Source organism: Argopecten irradians, chromosome 11 (genome assembly GCF_041381155.1).
Source record: "Argopecten irradians isolate NY chromosome 11, Ai_NY, whole genome shotgun sequence".
In the NCBI taxonomy this organism is placed as follows: Eukaryota; Metazoa; Mollusca; class Bivalvia; order Pectinida; family Pectinidae; genus Argopecten; species Argopecten irradians.
Window position 1 is genome coordinate 32,482,842 of NC_091144.1, and position 19,815 is coordinate 32,502,656.

The 19,815-nt window shown below is 34.1% G+C and overlaps 1 protein-coding gene and 1 long non-coding RNA gene across 2 annotated transcripts; both read left to right on the plus strand.

Moving 5' to 3' along the window:
• The first annotated feature begins 63 nt into the window (after positions 1-63).
• Positions 64-10,260, plus strand: LOC138335338 (phospholipid phosphatase 5-like). Its single transcript, XM_069284378.1, has 8 exons — positions 64-116; positions 2,121-2,327; positions 2,813-2,918; positions 4,330-4,417; positions 4,929-4,992; positions 7,036-7,160; positions 7,520-7,690; positions 8,443-10,260. Exons 2-8 carry the CDS (start codon positions 2,206-2,208, stop codon positions 8,622-8,624), a joined length of 858 nt encoding a protein of 285 aa, XP_069140479.1. The 5' UTR covers positions 64-116; positions 2,121-2,205; the 3' UTR covers positions 8,625-10,260.
• A 2,461-nt stretch (positions 10,261-12,721) lies between these two features.
• On the plus strand, positions 12,722-16,753 carry LOC138335340 (uncharacterized). Its single transcript, XR_011210262.1, has 2 exons — positions 12,722-14,712; positions 15,307-16,753. It is a non-coding gene; the product is annotated as an uncharacterized lncRNA (long non-coding RNA).
• Positions 16,754-19,815: the final 3,062 nt, after the last annotated feature.

A 19,815-nucleotide genomic window follows, 5' to 3' on the forward strand; every position in this document is an offset into this window, starting at 1 on the left:
AAGTATTTTCCGATTTATCGGTTATATTTTCCAAAAACGTTCGTAATTTGTTTCTGTACGATGAGTCGAGAGAGATTCCGAATGTACATCTCCACGTTGTATACAAAACATCATAGGTAAGATCCACACAGCTGACCAGTGGTCAATTTACACCTGGACATCACACACGTGCGGCGTCTTTTTAACAACTAACCCCCGTGGCGATCAATTGTATATGACACTTAATGGTTGTTGAATTAACAGGCAATTTATTCAAGCAGATGACATTTTCAGATAACCCACTATGCTGTCTGCAGCTAAGTGCACTGGACTGGTACAGTCCTCTTAATATCTAGGCCTATAAAATTTGTGAAAATCTGATAATATTTCTTATGATACATTAGTATTGCTATACATACAAGGAAACTATTAACACAGCTAGCAGGCCTACATGTAATTTCTCGAAAGGCTTGAAAAGGTAAAAAATATATTTTCTAATTTCAATATTTATTTCAGAGATAGCTTAATTCAATTGTTATAATTGATATGAAATACAAAGTACAGAAGAAGAAAAATGATGATGTCTTTTTTTTTTAGATGTTTCTTAATATTATTTAAAGATGCTCCACCGCTGACAAATGGTAAATTTTAACTATCAAAAACAGGAGCAGACGATTTAGTATTTTTCTTCAGTTACAAAAGTTACTTACTTTACACCATTACCACCATTGAACAGTTTGTGAGCTTCTAATTTTATTTCAAGTTAAAAACATGAAATATAATTAATTGCATCCCGAAAAAAATCCGTGTTACTATATCCTATATGGAATGAAGTACTGATTGCGCATGCACCAAAGGCGAAATAAATTATTCTATATTATTGTTTGTGTTAATTAGACATATATATACACGATTAAACACCAATTATTGTACGATGGTGAATATCAAATTAAAACATTATTCGAAATTGTTTAGAAATACATACGCATATGATTTGATCAGGAAAATTAAATATCACCTCATATATCTCGATCTGTATTATTATTTTTTTTTATAAAAATGTGTAAGTAACTAAAAAAAGGCACATTATCTATTTTTGTCCCTTAAAATGTTTTTTTTTTTTTTTTTTGTGAAATACATAAATTTATATTTTGTAGACATCTTATCAATCTGATTAAGATTTCAATCATGTGATTTCTAAGTACTATAGGTTAATTTTACACATGGAAATCATTCAGCAATATAATTAAGCCATAGGCAAATTAATTCGTGATCACTAAACACTATTGTATTGTTTTATCCTCATTAAATTACCTTAACTACTTACATACTATTACTTCTATACTGAAAAAAAATCAGTAAACAAAAAGTTATCATATTCATTGTAAATGTTTTCCACATGGCTTATATATGTGCCAACCAATGCCAAACAGATACAGTGGAACTCGGTTAATACGAACTCAAATGGATCGAGATAAAACTTTGAGTTATCCGAATGTTCAAATTAAGCGAGTTATCATGTCAACTGATGTCTACTCACCTGACTATCTCTTTACTTAGTATAGATAGACTATAGTTCCATGTCGTTAAACGATGTGAACAAGAGAGATGTCAAAATCACCAATGGTAGTTGCAAAATTATAACAAGAAAACCTAGATATTTTGAAATGCCGTTCTATGGCATATTCATGGAAAAGAAATCAGCATTTTCGGCGCTTGAGGTCTCGTTGTCCAAAAAATCTCAATTCAAGTGATAAGAACATTTTATGTATGAATTTTATTTCATTCAGACTCAAAATATATATCGCATTATCCAAGTTCTTTGAGTTTTCCGAATTCGAATTACATGTATCCTAGTTCTTGAAACAAAGATGAAGAGGGAATTCGGCCGGGACAGTCAAAGTACTTTTTATGAAGCCGGGTTGTCAAATTATCCTGAGTTCGTATCAACCAAGTTCCACTGTATTACATCAAATATTGATGGAATCAGCAAAATAAAAATAAAGAGAAACAATGAAATTTTCAATTGAAATACATGTATAATGTATAGTATATGCATGTATACTGAAGATCTGCTTTTAGCCAGCTTATGAGTATAGGAAATTGATGAATGTAGCGATTATCTCTTTTTCTTTTTAAAGCCCCAAAACTTGAATACCTTCAAACCCATGAATCTCCGTAACAACGGTCTTTCCTAAATACCTGTGTTCTTGACTGCATGGTTCAATGGTAGATGAAGGTGATGACAAGGTGACAGAAAGTGTTGTAACCATGGCAACCAGCCTGAGACTTCATACATCGCTGATTGGTGAAATTTGTTTGAGGATTTTCTTCGCAATATTCTTTTAGTAAGTAACATTGAATAAGGAGATACTTTATATATATTAGACTTTCTTTTGATTCAGTTCTTTTTTATAATAACATCATATCAATATTCAATAGTTTATAGTTTTATTAAATTAGTTTAAAATCCTATACACAGCAAGAGTCATTTAAGGACGTTTCAGGTTTGTTCAAGTGAAGGAAAGCCGGAGTGCCTGAAGAAAAACCACCGACCAGTGGTCAGTACCTGGCAACTGCCCCACATGTGATTTGAACTTGTAACCCAGAGGTGGAGGGCTTCTGGTAATATGTCGGGTCATCTTAACCATGCACTCAGCCACTGTGGCCATCTTGTCAATTAAGTTTGTTGAAATGAAATGAAACGTTTGATAATTATTTAAATCTCAAATTACATGTAAACAGATATTCTGTATTCAATTGATCAAGTCAATCCAATTCCCCTACAGTAAGATGTTTGTTTATTGAAATGTTGAATTTTGTTGTTGTGCAGTATTTCCGACGATGCTGTTCCTTTTCGGAGGAAGATTCAGCCAGAGGAATTCTGGTTGTATCAGTTCCCGCGGACACCGAGTTACTATCCAGGTCGATGGCTATGGGTAAATATCACTTGTTTGCTTAGATCAAATATACATACCCAACCTACTATACATTTGGGCCGGGTATGAATTGGTACCAGTAACACTGGATGGTAGTCAAGGAGCACTGCCTCAGAAACTCACTTGGGCACAATTTTCTAGACTTTCTTGTAGGTTTCCGATTATTTAATGCATATCTATGTATTTTTATAATGTTTTTGTCCAAAACAAACATAACGACCATTTTGTTAAATATCTATGGTACCGAACACATGATGTCAAGTTCATTATTTGTAGACTTACCATATAATTTTCCTTCCAAAAGACATATATATATATATGTGAAAAGAAATCTTTGTAAAAATATTCTTGTATCACTTCAGTTTCTACATATGATGGATTTCAATTTTAAAAATTTTATTTTAAATCTGCTGTGTTTACATCAAACTATATCCTTGAAGTTTTGAAAATATCACTTATATTTACAATATCTGAAGGCTACAAAGGCCTTGTGCCATAAAGGGAATTGGTTTAAAGACACACAACTGTGTACGATGTACATTGTATTTGTTTCTATCAAGTCTAACAGTGTTTAGAAAGATTTTTGTTACTTTAGTCAATTTTACCCTAAATATTGTCCCCTCCCATATAATAGTCTTCTGGAGGTTGAGGACCATATACATTAAAAATTGGTTTTACTGAATTTCTTGGGACCAACAGAATTACTATAGTTCGTTATACACATATTCCATACCCCGTTTACACAACTTACATTTTGGTTCATTTATAAGCCCCCCTTTGTTACAATTATTTAAGCGCCCTTTAAAGGCCCACTACCTTTCCGAAACGGCTTTTAATTTTTAAAATGGGAATGTAAAACAAGATCGATAATTTTGTAGAGTCGCAAAAATTATTAACTTACCGTTAATACATCATATTCATCACCTTCTAAACGATTTGATTAAAATAAATAAAATGTTTATTTTCCTAACGCGGGTCGTATTATGTTCCCGCTGTCATCCTAAATACCGCGCGGTAGTTGACTATCACTGCGCCAGACGGCAAAACAGCGAATTTACTCTCCACTGTTTTCATATATTACGCAGGAAATCTTGCATGTGTTTGGTGTCGTAACCTTATTTTAGGTCATCGGTATGCATTTTCTGATGTTATTAATGTTTTAAGAAACCTTTATATTTTGCTCCGGAAAGGTAATGGGCCTTTAAGCAACATTTTTGGGAATGAAAATTAGTATGTTACAATAATTACCAGTAATTTGTTGTAAGTGTGTTCATTACAAACTTGTATTACTGTAATTCACAATTTTTATTGGCCTTATGCCATAGCAGGTTTGTGCAAAATTCTAGTGAATTTGCTTCAGTAGTTTTAGAGACAAAGTCAAAAATGTATATTATTTCTTTCCTGTTTTCAGAGAACAATATTTGGTGCTCCTATTATTGTGATAGGAATCGTCTACACCTGGAAAAAGGATTTAATGGACCTAAAACAAGCTTTTCTAGGTAAATATATGTTGATGGCATTCAGGAAAATAAAACTAACATACAGTCTACTTCAGTAGAGAGATTACACAGAGAGTATGTAGGTACATGATGGGGGTGATTTTGGACATCGTACGTCATACAGCATATATGGTAGGCCTAACTGTATGGTGAGACTTTTATACCAATACGATTTATACATGTACAAAAACTGAAAACAATTGTAAAAAAAAAACCTCTGCAATTTATGCACAGGTGTGACTTTTCAGCTGGAAAATATGGTACTTCACAAACAGTGGTATACAGTCAAACCTGTCTATAAAGATCACATATGAGATCAAGAAAAAGTGCTCTTATAGCCAAACTTGTAATTAATGAAAATAAGTGTAACATATAAAATTTAATTATCTTAATTTCTGATTAATGATTTCCACACCTTTGACTACTGTATACAAAAAAAAAGAGAAATATTGACTTGTATATGCTTGACACACTAATGGCTGGTAATTAATAGTAAATTAACTTATTACAGGTGTGATATTATCTATATTCCTGACTGGATCTGTAACCAACTGTATCAAATTAGGAGTGGGCAGGTAAGTACAATACTGCATTCATAGTAATTAGTACCGAGGTAAATACTTAATACCGTATTTACTGTAATAAGTGCCTGGGTAAGTACTTAACATAGATCGTCCCTTCTGTGACGTCATACGTTTGTAACGTCGCTATCCAGATCCCGCCAAACATATTTTATTTCTCCGTACCCATATATTACAACTGCTCTGAAATCGGCATTGGAGTATTTCGTCTAGAACCTTTTAGAGTGTTTACTTGAAGTGTATCAATCTAAAGGTGTGACAATTGGAAAATATAGTATAATTTTGAAGATTCATGCATGAAGTCAAATCCAAGAATCATAATAGTCGCTAAACAATCAGATGGAATACACATGGATTTACGGGGATCCAAAATGAAAAACTTCACGTAAGCAGTAACAAATGAATGCCTGTTATCATTATAATTATATACCTATCTTTTTGCAGAATTGAAATAAATTTACACAGTATATGGATGCCGAAAGAAGTTAGTGGTGCTTTGAATGGAAACATTTAAATTTCGAGGTTCAATAGGCACTATACTGAAGATATTGGTATGCTAATTTTGGTCCTGAAACAGACAAAAAAATACAGAAATAAAATCGCTCGAAAATATTTTCATTTTATTTTTTTGTTAAAATCTTTACTTATAATTTGAAAGATGCTATAACGGAAAATATTCCATTTTAATACAGTACCACACAGAGCAAATTATTTGTCTCAGAAAAAGATGATATATTTCTTGCTGAATTAGACTCATTTTGAAAGTTTGAGGTCAGGCCTACATATACATGTAGCTTGAAAACTAATGGTTTGTTATATTTTATATAACAAATAAATGAAATCATCAAGATATGTAATTATTGTGTTATCTGGTATGCTCCAATAATATAATAAATATAGAAAATTAGCTAGGGTAAATGAATAATAAAAAACGTTGAAAAGTGCTACCGATTCGCCTATTTTTATTTTACATTTTCAGGCCAAAATTTAAGGGGTATTAGGAAGGAAATTGGTCATATTTTGAAAAATAATGCAGTGAGGTACCCTTTTTATTGACTTTTCTTATTGCAAATAATCCAATCTTCATGGAAATTCTAAAAAATTGATTTTTCTTGGGACCTTCTTTTTTTCAGAAAAAAAGAAAACATGACTATTTTGATGCAATTTTTCACTAAAATTGGGTCAGGATTTAATTTTAAAATAATGATATTACGGGCATATTATCTATATGTTAAGGGATGGTACAGGGAGGAAATATTATTTATTTAAAAATCCTTAAAATCCGGAATATTAAGTCATTAGTACATATCTTTAAGCAACCCTGGAAGAAAAATTAACACGGTGACTTATGATTTTTATGCATTTTTTCTGATCAGAGTATACCTAAAATCAAAATATCAAAATATGAACGAAATCCTTGAGATGAAACCAGAAGGGACGGTATACCTTAATAACATATTCGCAATAATTATCTCCCAGGGTGCTTAAGAATTGTAACAAAGGGCGGCACTTATTAGGGAACCAAAATGTAAGCTGTGGCAGAAATCTGGCGGCGCTTATTAGGGAACCAAAATGTAAGCTGTGGCAGAAATCTGGACGATCTGAAAATGACCATATAGACCTGTGTATAAAGCAGTTCATGATCAGCTTTTGTCCTTCATTCCATATCCCCATTAATAATTATGTTTTCTGACATATTATCCAGACCCTCAGTTTCTGGGTCACAAATTCAAATACCATGTGGGACAGTTGCCAGGTAGTACTGATTATTGCTGGTCTATGGATTTTACTATTGGTACTCTGGCTTTCCTCCACCTACAATTCTGCCATGTCCTTAAATGACCCTGGCTGTTAATGGGATGTTAGACCAAGGACAAAAAACCAAATTCTTCAAGTCATTTTCTCTATAGTTTATAACCCACAGGAACATGAGAGATGAAAAGACTAGTTTCCCTCTATCAAGTCTTATTTCTTCTTTCCAATTTATTTCAAAATATGTTAATTATGCTGACATATGGTATATCATTTCATTTACAGGCCCCGTCCAGATTTCATGGCTCGCTGTTTCCCCGACGGAGATTTCAATAACGACTTTCGTTGTTCAGGAAACGAGGTGGATGTTATACAAGGGTATAAAAGTTTTCCCAGCGGCCATTCTTCTTGTAAGTATTATAATATCACTATGTAAAAATCACAAGTTTTCCCAGCGGCCATTCTTCTTGTAAGTATCTAACGTGGATCTGTCAAGTAGATACAGATATATCTTATGTGAAAGATATGGCTAGTCAGCATGAGGCTCACTGAATGCAGACCAGCCAAAACTGTCACACTCCTCTTTGAATGTTTTCTTACAACGCTTAAAAAGAACAATAATTTATCTCTCATTCTTTTTAGATAACATTCATTACAAGCATGTCTGTATGTGTCAATATTGAGGATGTTATTATTTGTGTTTTTATATTTATTTTAAAGACATATTCTACCAAGTACATGTAGTTACTGTTGAACTTCTTTTTTACAGTTGCTTTCAGTAGCCTTGGTTACCTGGCCCTGTACGTTGCGGGGAAGCTTCAATGTTTTAGTCGCCGTGGACGCGGTCAGACATGGAGGCTGTGCTGTGTTGTTTGTTTACTGCTTTGGCCAGTAATGATTGCTGTATCTCGTACTGCTGACTATCACCATCACTGGCAAGGTAGGTCATGGGGTCAGACAGGGGTCATAGGGTAAGTCGTGTGGTCACACAGGGGTCTTAGGTTAGGTCATGGGGTCACAGGATAGGTCATCAGGTCAAACAGGGGTCACAGGGTAGGTCAAACAGGGGTCACAGGGTAGGTCAAACAGGGGTCACAGGGTAGGTCAAACATGGTAGGTCGTGAGGTCACACAGGGGTCATAGAGTAGGTCATGGGGCCATAGAGTAGGTCATAAAGTCACATACTGCTCATAGTGTATGTCATGGGGTCACATAGGGGTCACATGGTAGGTCATGGCGTCTCAAAGGGGTCAAAAGGTTTAGGTCATGGGGTCACACAAGGGTCATAGAGTAGGTCATAGGGTAGGACATGAAGTCACACACGCCTAATACTGTAGGTCAAGGGGTCACACAGGGGTCATAGTGTAGGTCATGGGGTCAAACAAAGGATGCAGGGTAGATCAGTGGTCATAGAGTAGGTCATAGGTCAAACAAGGGTTGCAGGGTAGGTCATTGGGTCACACAGGAGTCACAGAATATAGGTTATCTGGTTAAGTAGGAGTCACAGGGTAAATAATGGGGTCACACAAGGGTCATGGAGTAGGAAAAGAGTTCAAAAAGGGGTTCAGGTTATAGGACATGGCTTCAAATAGGTGTCACAAGGTAGGTCATGAGGTTACAAAGGTCGATCATTTACAATACTGTAGATCACTACTATTGCACATCAATGAGTCTATGATGTTTTGTTTACAGATGTGAGTGTCGGGTCAGTCCTAGGAATGATCATTGCCTACGTATGTTACCGACAGTACTACCCAGCTATCAACAAACTAAACTCGGACATACCTTACATGTCACTGCCACAGGAAGTAGAAACACCGTCAACACCACTCTACTCTAACTCACCCAATGATGATGTCCTGAAGATGGTGTGATATTGTGTTAATTAGGAACATTGTATTTAAATTGTTGTTGTTGTTTATCTCTAAGACACTCAAATGTTGTTTGTTATATTGTTGTTAAATGTTGATATCAATCTGCATAACCAAGGATAATAATATAGTATCGTAAACCACGCTATTTTTGTGAGATACTGTATTGCGGGTTATTTTCGCAGGCGGAAATTTGAAGGTAAAATTAGAAAATGAAATTTAAGCGAATCCAAATTTTGTGATTTGGCTTGAAGTATTTATGTCATTCAAGCGCTTTTTCACGTAGAAAAATTTCATGACCAATATGATGGTTCGCAAAATCACGAAAATATCAACCTTGCGAAAATAACAGCTGGGATATACAGTTATTTTGCAAAAGAACTTTAACACAAATTCAAATGTTTTCCGAATATTGTATAAAAGGTAACATGAATGCACAGTTGTGCATAAGAGCCCTTGATTGCAAATGTTTGTATTGTGAATATTTAAAGTATTTTATATTTAAGTGGTTTACAATAATGAAGAGTGATTTGGTGAAGTCATGAATATCTGTACTTTTGTAAGGCAGTATTTCATTTCAATTTAGGTTAAGTTTGAATTACGGTTTTGGGGACAAAAACAGATATAATTACAGAGACCAAGTATGTAATTAGACCAAATGCAGATTTTAGTTTTAATTTGATTATCGCTCAGGTGTAAAAAAATATTTAATTCAGATAAAATTATGTAAATCTAAAAGAATTGTTATCTTCGTTGATATAATTATGATCTTATATTCCCAAATGTGATAAAATGCATGATTAATTATAATTATCAAATGTATACAAGGGTAAAATGGAAAGTTTATCGATTGATTGGGAGGTAAACCATATAAATAGTACAAATCATTTTTGATGGCCTGCAAGGGGTCTTAGAGTGGGAGGAAATTGGAGTGTCCAGTGAAATCTCACTTGATCGAGCAGGTGACCCCTGACACATTCATACCTGTGCCGGGGAACAAACCCCAGCTGGCGAGGTGAAAGGCAGTGGCTTAACCTCTACACCAACCTATCGCCCAAAATGTATTATTTTCAATTTAATTGGGTTTTTTTTTTTAAATCAGAATAAGACAAAACATTTAATTTGATCTTGCCATATTAATGTAGTCATCAGTCGGTACATCATTTCTCCACATCCTTCTGTTCAATGCATTTAAATCATGACAGCTTAGCAAATTAAAAGGGAAGAGTTATCTCCCATGCACAATTATCGCAAATATTTCAGAATATTGTGGATTAAAGTGAAAGTATTACATGGCAGTATTGGTAGTATTTATGTTTAGAAAGTGATTAAATTCTGTTCTCGAGCCTGTTTGTAAGTGAAGTGCGTTTGATAGTTTCTTTTTTTGTTACTTATAGCTGTGACTGTAGTTTGATAGATTATATTGACTAGTAATTTAAATCCATAAATGTATTTTGTTAATGCCAATTAAAAGCTCTCAACTGGTCTTGCTTATCTCTCATCATCATCATCAACGACATGTTATTATGACTTATTACTATCTTATTCTGTTTATGTATCTTACAGAGTTATCTGCCCTTGTAGGTAGGTATTGATTGTGATGTCATGTGTTTGCGAGCGTAATGTCATACATTTTGGAGAAAAATGTCATACTTTTTGGAGAAAAACAATGTGAATTTCGCTCACAAAATAATGACGTCGCAATGGATACTTAATCAAAAGGGAGGTAACTCTGTAATATATGCAAAGATGGAATAAACAAATGTCCTAAAATGGATGGCACACCTGTGCACAAGAGAAAATTTTTATATTACCTTGGGCGTTGTACCTCTACCTTCTGGAAAGATTTGATGTGGCAATGATATTCACTCGATGTTACATTAAAGTGTGTTTGATTTACACAAAATTGTCATAGTTGTAGAAATCTTGGTTTGTGAGTGAATGTAAGAGTTATAGTTGTAGAAATCTTGGTTTGTAAGTGAATGTAAGAGTTATAGTTGTAGAAATCTTGGTTTGTAAGTGAATGTAAGAGTTATAGTTGTAGAAATCTTGGTTTGTAAGTGAATGTAAGAGTTATAGTTGTAGAAATCTTGGTTTGTAAGTGAATGTAAGAGTTATAGTTGTAGAAATCTTGGTTTGTAAGTGAATGTAAGAGTTATAGTTGTAGAAATCTTGGTTTGTAAGTGAATGTAAGAGTTATAGTTGTAGAAATCTTGGTTTGTAAGTGAATGTAAGAGTTACAGTTGTAGAAATCTTGGTTTGTAAGTGAATGTAAGAGTTATAGTTGTAGAAATCTTGGTTTGTGAGTGAATGTAAGAGTTATAGTTGTAGAAATCTTGGTTTGTAATAAGTGAATGTAAGAGTTATAGTTGTAGAAATCTTGGTTTGTGAGTGAATGTAAGAGTTATAGTTGTAGAAATCTTGGTTTGTAAGTGAATGTAAGAGTTATAGTTGTAGAAATCTTGGTTTGTAAGTGAATGTAAGAGTTATAGTTGTAGAAATCTTGGTTTGTAAGTGAATGTAAGAGTTATAGTTGTAGAAATCTTGGTTTGTAAGTGAATGTAAGAGTTATAGTTGTAGAAATCTTGGTTTGTGAGTGAATGTAAGAGTTATAGTTGTAGAAATCTTGGTTTGTAAGTGAATGTAAGAGTTATAGTTGTAGAAATCTTGGTTTGTGAGTGAATGTAAGAGTTATAGTTGTAGAAATCTTGGTTTGTAAGTGAATGTAAGAGTTATAGTTGTAGAAATCTTGGTTTGTGAGTGAATGTAAGAGTTATAGTTGTAGAAATCTTGGTTTGTGAGTGAATGTAAGAGTTATAGTTGTAGAAATCTTGGTTTGTAAGTGAATGTAAGAGTTATAGTTGTAGAAATCTTGGTTTGTAAGTGAATGTAAGAGTTATAGTTGTAGAAATCTTGGTGTGTGAGTAAAATGTAAGAGTTATTGTTGTAGAAATCTTGGTTTGTAATAAGTGAATGTAAGAGTTATTGTTGTAGAAATCTTGGTTTGTATTAAGTGAATGTAAGAGTTATTGTTGTAGAAATCTTGGTTTGTAATAAGTGAATGTAAGAGTTATAGTTGTAGAAATCTTGGTTTGTAAGTGAATGTAAGAGTTATAGTTGTAGAAATCTTGGTTTGTAAGTGAATGTAAGAGTTATAGTTGTAGAAATCTTGGTTTGTAATAAGTGAATGTAAGAGTTATAGTTGTAAAAATCTTGGTTTGTAAGTGAATGTAAGAGTTATTGTTGTAGAAATCTTGGTTTGTAATAAGTGAATGTAAGAGTTATAGTTGTAGAAATCTTGGTTTGTGAGTGAATGTAAGAGTTATAGTTGTAGAAATCTTGGTTTGTGAGTGAATGTAAGAGTTATAGTTGTAGAAATCTTGGTTTGTAAGTGAATGTAAGAGTTATAGTTGTAGAAATCTTGGTTTGTAAGTGAATGTAGAGTTATAGTTGTAGAAATCTTGGTTTGTAAGTGAATGTAAGAGTTATAGTTGTAGAAATCTTGGTTTGTACGAGAATGTAAGTTATAGTTGTAGAAATCTTGGTTTGTGAGTGAATGTAAGAGTTATAGTTGTAGAAATCTTGGTTTGTAAGTGAATGTAAGAGTTATAGTTGTAGAAATCTTGGTTTGTGAGTGAATGTAAGAGTTATTGTTGTAGAAATCTTGGTTTGTACGAGAATGTGAGTTATAGTTGTAGAAATCTTGGTTTGTGAATGAATGTAAGAGTTATAGTTGTAGAAATCTTGGTTTTGTAAGTGAATGTAAGAGTTATAGTTGTAGAAATCTTGGTTTGTAATAAGTGAATGTAAGAGTTACAGTTGTAGAAATCTTGGTTTGTGAGTAAATGTAAGAGTTATAGTTGTAGAAATCTTGGTTTGTAAGTGAATGTAAGAGTTATAGTTGTAGAAATCTTGGTTTGTGAGTGAATGTAAGAGTTATAGTTGTAGAAATCTTGGTTTGTGAGTGAATGTAAGAGTTATAATTGTAGATATCTTGGTTTGTAAGTGAATGTAAGAGTTATAGTTGTAGAAATCTTGGTTTGTAAGTGAATGTAAGAGTTATAGTTGTAGAAATCTTGGTTTGTGAGTGAATGTAAGAGTTAGAGTTGTAGAAATCTTGGTTTGTAATAAGTGAATGTAAGAGTTATAGTTGTAGAAATCTTGGTTTGTAAGTGAATGTAAGAGTTATAGTTGTAGAAATCTTGGTTTGTAAGTGAATGTAAGAGTTATAGTCTATAGATGTAGATATCTTGGTTTGTAATAAGTGAATGTAAGAGTTATAGTTGTAGAAATCTTGGTTTGTGAGTGAATGTAAGAGTTACAGTTGTAGAAATCTTGGTTAGTAAGTGAATGTAAGAGTTATAATTGTAGAAATCTTGGTATGTGAGTGAATGTAAGAGTTATAGTTGTAGAAATCTTGGTTTGTAAGTGAATGTAAGAGTTATAGTTGTAGAAATCTTGGTTTGTATGTGAATGTAAGAGTTATTGTTGTAGAAATCTTGGTTTGTACGAGAATGTAAGTTATAGTTGTAGAAATCTTGGTTTGTATGTGATTGTAAGAGTTATAGTTGTAGAAATCTTGGTTTGTGAGTGAATGTAAGAGTTATTGTTGTAGAAATCTTGGTTTGTAAGTGGCTTTTTGAGAGAAGTATCATTATATATGGTTCTTAAACTAAAGGATTCATTGCATCCATTGGTGTTGTCGAAATATACACCTACCACATATAATTTTTGCTGTGTTTGGCACTGACAGAATATCAGATGTATTTCGGAATAATAGCATGTCGGCCAATTTGATAGACCTACTTCCGATGCAAAAGATTGTTTGAAAGACGGACATATTTGCAAAAGTATTGGCATCTTTCAGGAAATGTGTGTGTTTAGAATGAATGTTGCAGGATAAAAAGTATAAATGTAACATGTGTTTTTAATTATATGCACATTGATCTTTTAATAACAGTTTATTCACAAAATCTTTTGCTGACCATTACCAATTAATTACGTACATGACTTGGTTTTAGTATTAGTGTGCTCTTTACCCACACACCCATGAAAATTCAAAATGGACTGTACAGCTTTCACAATTTGAGTCCAAATGTGTTTTCATGGGTAAATGAGTGAAGTTATGTACATGCATGTATATGTTTTTTTACAATCAAATAGTTCCATCAGTGTGTATACATGAATGAAAGGAATATATGGAGAAGCATTAAAGTTTAATTAACGTTCAAGTCATCCTCGATACTCCAGGGGTTATTGTCACCATTGTTACGTCACTGCATTATAGTAACCACTGTAGTATTGAGGATGCATTCAAGTATTCTCAGCATATTACATGCCAACCATATTAAATGATAATGCATGAGGGATTAGATTATTCAATTCCTCTTGTTCTGTTCAGCATTTATATTATGCCATCTTGCACCATCTAGTAATACTGTATTAGTAACATGTACAGTAATCTGTATACTGTATATATACCATATTAGCATATTACAGAGTTATCTGCCCTTGTGGGTAGATATTGATTGTGATGTTATGTGTTAACGAGCGAGCACAGCGTAATATTTTTCAGAGAAAGTCTTGCCCAGGATATAATGACGCCGCAATTGATACTTATCCACAAGGGCAGATAACCCTGTAATATGCAAAGTATATAGTTTGTGTACTACATAAAATGTATGTACATGTACATTGTAAATTTTTTGTATTATGTAGACTATATAAGCTGTATAAATTTCATAAGCATAGAAACCTTAAAAAATTGCAGTATATATATAATTATACATGCACATATTATTTGATAAAATAGTGAACTGTTCCACTCTTAGAAATGAAATAAAATTCCACCCAATAAGCGCTCCCGTCCCTATAAGCACCCATCCCGTTTTTTGAAGCCTCAATTCTACTTGCCTCGAATTAAATGCAGACTGTAAATAAGAAAACTATCAGTTTCTATATTTGATTTCCCCTGAAAATTGATCGATGGCTTACTTTGTAGAAGGAAGGCTAGTTTAACTTTTGTTCAAATTAGCACCTTTTTATTTTTTTCAAAGTTTTAAGCACCATGGGTACTTATTGGGTTAAACACGTTTTGTCAGATGTCTCTTTACGGGTGAATGAGATTTTGTCAGATGTCTCTTCACGGGTGAATGAGATTTTGTCAGATGTCTCTTCACGGGTGAATGAGATTTTGTCAGATGTCTCTTCACGGGTGAATGAGATTTTGTCAGATGTCTCTTCACGGGTGAATGAGATTTTGTCAGATGTCTCTTCACGGGTGAATGAGATTTTGTCAGATGTCTCTTCACGGGTGAATGAGATTTTGTCAGATGTCTCTTCACGGGTGAATGGGATTTTGTCAGATGTCTCTTCACGGGTGAATGAGATTTTGTCAGATGTCTCTTCACGGGTGAATGAGATTTTGTCAGATGTCTCTTCACGGGTGAATGAGATTTTGTCAGATGTCTCTTCACGGGTGAATGAGATTTTGTCAGATGTCTCTTCACGGGTGAATGGGATTTTGTCAGATGTCTCTTCACGGGTGAATGAGATTTTGTCAGATGTCTCTTCACGGGTGAATGAGATTTTGTCAGATGTCTCTTCACGGGTGAATGAGATTTTGTCAGATGTCTCTTCACGGGTGAATGAGATTTTGTCAGATGTCTCTTCACGGGTGAATGAGATTTTGTCAGATGTCTCTTCACGGGTGAATGAGATTTTGTCAGATGTCTCTTCACGGGTGAATGAGATTATTTACTTGACCAATTTACATTGTAAGCCTTTAATATTTACTGATTGGAAGCCTTATTTCACACAACTTTGTAATATACCATGTAGCCGTTTATTTTCGCGGAATAAAATTTTCACGATTTGATCTAAAAACAAGAAAATCCAATTTAAGTGGTATTAAATTTTTTGCAGCATGGATTTAAGGGTATATATCGTTCAACCATTTCTCAATATTTTGCAGATCAAATTTTCGTAATCATAGCAATACCCTGCAAAATCGCAAAAAAATCCATCAGATTTTCAAACCTGTTACAACTTTGTTGAATATCAAATATCGAATACATCTTTGATATAATAGGTATGATAATTAAACATCATTACAGTTGTAGTTGCTATGGTAACCATCCTAAATATGCAAAATTATGAAAATGTTGAAATTTAGTCAATTTTCAACATTTTTGGTAGTTTTTCATCTTGAGCGCATCCTTGAACAAACTTTTTATTTCTCCTGAAGATGTATCTATTCAGATTAAATGTTAAGTTTGTTCAAGATTGCATTTTATTGATTCTTAGACTACTACTATCAAAAAATGACAAAATTTCCAATTAAAATGTATGTATATTTCAGATGGTTGCCATGGCAACTTAAAGCTGCAAAATTAGAAAACTTTTATTACAATTAAACCAGGAATGTTCTAAATATTTGAAATGCAAAAATATTGTGTCTTAATTTTTAGTTTAAAAAATCGATAGACTTTGGGGCCAAAAAGGGCTCAAACCATACATAGTTTCCGGCTATACAGTACATAATAATATGTACATATGTACATAATCACTCGTGACAAAATTTGATTTCATTATAACGAGCTGCTCTGCCATGTCATATTATTGCATTGCCTTATACAGACTGTTAAAACCTGTCTATAAAGACCACTCAAGGGACAACGAACAGCTAGTGATCTTATGGTGAAGTGGTCTTTATACAGAGGTCAAATCTCAATTAGCCATTTGGGACCACAAGAAAGTGAAATATGGGGCTATGAGCAGGTGATCATTTTACAAAGAAGCATCAACGCAGGTTCAGCTCAACAATTAAGCCCAATGACAAATTTGTTATTCTTGCGATCACAATATTTTTTTCTATTAAATAAACACAAAAACTACAATTACCTAAGGTAATTTTAGGGCGATTAGTGCCAAAATTCTGGCATAAAACCATTGAAATAAGATATTTCATGCAATGTATGCATGTATGCATGTTTATGTATTAAAAATGTAGTTATTATACATACTTAAGCTTACACTTAGGAGCTTATGTCTTTCGTTTATTTTTCCAACACTGTGTTATTTTACATAGCTATATTTTCTGTACACTGTAATAAAAATGCTGCTTGCCTGAATTAATTTTTCATTTATTTGTTGTCTAAAGACCTAAAAAAATCTATTTTTGCATACGCTTTTGATTATGTGGTTTTCTTCTTTGATCTATATAACGATGCACATGATCTATGTGAGTATGAATACTTGTCTTCTTATTGTTTCATTGATATGCATGGTAAACTATTGTTGTCTATTCTATCTTTGCATATGACAGAGTTATCTGCTCTTGCGGGTAGGGAGCGTAACGTCATTCCCTTTTCAGTGAAGACTGCAATTTCGCTCACTAAACAACCACATCACAATGGATATAGTACATGCAAGGGAGGTAACTAACAAATCTTGGAACTTTTGTTGTTTTGGCTCTTAGACAGCATTGTTGATATGGGCCTCCCACAGCTCTGTCAGTTCCAACGTCAGTTCCGCCAGCACATCCTGCTTGGACGATAAAGACCAAATAGCTCTGTCCGGCCTTTGATTGGTAACTGCTGTATCTGGAAACTTCATATAGCCATTCAGATTTGCCCTCATTTGTCTATATGCCCTGATGTACCCAGCACTTCACTGCCTTCCATACCCTTGTCTCCGGCCTTGACGAAATTAACTAATTTAAAGCCGCCTTTGTCCCTCTCTGATCTCCAGTTACACCCCAGGGTGTCTGCAAGCACAGAAAGAACGTTAACCTTGCTGTGACGCCAGGTGTGCCGTCCATCCACTAGAGCCACTGAGCAAACAGAAAGGATTTGCTACTAATTTGCAGGTCTGGAATTATAGCCTCTGAGGACCCATGCACCAAATGTCAATCTATGACAATTTCTTTTGAAGGGTGTCTTCCCAATTCGACCAACTGCACTCTAAATATTTACAAGTGACTGTTCTTCTATTGCATGAACTTCCTTCTGAACAAGATGTCTCCTCTTTTCCTGTTTTGATGTCCTCCACTCTCTACCTGTTGTTACTCCATGTCCTTGCCTATTCACAACTCCGTTCCTATCCCCATGTTGAAGTTGTGATTCTGCCTCTTCCATACTCTTCTTTGCTGATCATTTACGTCCTGTTCTGATGTTTACTCTTGCCTCTTTCACCTTGACATCCCGACTGTACCTCGGCATAAGTAACTGCCTAACCGTAGTCACCTTGATCTCTTCCATCAATGATATGAGAGGAAGTTGCAGCTTACTTCCGGAGCTGTAATTAAAGTACTATGCTGTTGGAGCTTCGTTTTACAGACAACCATCTCTAAGGTATTTACTTGCCAGCCTTTCAATTGTCTCAACAGTTGTCATCGGTACGTCATAGACTAACAACTGCCAAACAATCTTCCATGTTGGTATATCTCAAGCTGTCTTTGTGTGTGTTGCTAACGTTGCCAGTATCGCTGAGTGAGGCGTCAAAATATTTTCCAGGGCACTTAACTGGCCTCTGTTAACTGTTGAAATGGTTTCCTATTCAGTCTTGTATATTTCATTCTTGACCTTTCCCTTCTTCAGAATAAGGATTCTGGACTTGGATGGTTTTATCTTCATATGGACCCAAAAATTTGATATCTTCTATTTTCCGATGAGTCCATCTTGCTACGATGACTGTCTTTATGCTGATGGTCATATCATCCATGCATGTTCTTACTAAGGTTTTTTTTTACTTCCGTTCTCATCCATGACCCCTTAACTGATCTCCTCCATTGATTTTACGAGTGTTCTCCCCTTAAAGGATTTTTACTGCTGGTTCTAAGGACCAGCTGACCTAAAAGTTACCGGTCCTGACTGAAAATTACTGGTCCTTACAAGTTTACAATTCATCCTGCATCCTTTTAGTTTATTTAATTAAAGATATATACTAGCAAAGTATAATAGTTTTACTAAGAAAATATATCTGCTGCATATCCGGATTAGTATCGTGGGCTTTCAACAAAGTTGACTGAAAACCCAGAATATTACAAAAAAAATATTTTGTACAGTTTGATCTTCAACGTATGGTGGCATATTTCTGTCATCGAGTTGCCGACTTACGACTTAATGATGTCGACATAATTAAGGCATTATGTCGACATCATATCAGAAGATGTCGACATAAACAGTAGAATATGTCGACTTACCACATGTTCATGCCCACATAATGATTCCAAGATAATTATGTAGAAAGTCGGTAACTCGGCGATTAATCGTGTTTATGCTCGGGTGTGACACCGACTTGTCAGTTATTGATGTCGAAATCTAAACTAAACGATGTCGACATTTGGTCTTGAAAGCACAGGGACCTGGCGCGATTTTTTTTAACTCACAGTATACGAATATATATTAAAGTGTAATATATGTATGTATGCTGTTGGTTAAAAAAATTTTGTGCCAGGTCCCTGTGCTTGAAACTGGAAATCAAAGGCCACTCTTTCATGAAGCACTGTGTATATGCAGCAAGGCACCATACAGCAGAGATCGACGTTGATTTTGTTAATTCAGGTTTTTATGTATTTTAATTAAAAATAAAAAAAAATGTGATCCTGCACATCCCGGCCATGCAGCTGTAGCCTGCGTGTACGATGCTGTTAGTCCGAGCTGAGGAAGTTAGAGTGCATTTCCATCCTCTCGGTCATAATTATTTATTTATATAATATATATATAACCGTGGGTTGAAAATTCGTTTAAAAGCTGTGTGTGTATTTTAATTGTGGATTGGCATTCGTACCAAGTCCATGTGGTACATACCGTACTATACTATATTAAAAGAATTAATGAAAAATGAAAATGCAAAACAATGATTTTTTTCATGTTTTATTTTCTTGCGAATCACGAAAATTTTAAAAGCCATTAAGGGCACAGTACAGGTACACACAATGGGAAACCAACTTTACTTGTTATCTTGTCCTGTCCATATATATAAATGTACATAAATATTTACATCCCTTTACACTTATATAAAGGCATCACGATTATTTGTTATGGTCTTAATTTCCAGATTCAAGCTTTGGGCTAAAAATCCTCCCGGGACGAGGTTTTAAACTCCAAACTCAGGATACATCTGCATCTATTTTTTGTAGTAAAAACACGCGTTCTTTGTAGTCAAGTGTAGTAAAACAAGTCACATGCTT

Coding starts and splice junctions, on each gene's coding strand:
- LOC138335338 (XM_069284378.1), top strand. CDS start 2,206: ATGGTAGATGAAGGTGATGACAAGGTGACAGAAAGTGTTGTAACCATG. Junction 4,418..4,928: donor CCTAAAACAAGCTTTTCTAG/GTAAATATATGT, acceptor AACTTATTACAG/GTGTGATATTATCTATATTC. Junction 4,993..7,035: donor ATCAAATTAGGAGTGGGCAG/GTAAGTACAATA, acceptor TTTCATTTACAG/GCCCCGTCCAGATTTCATGG.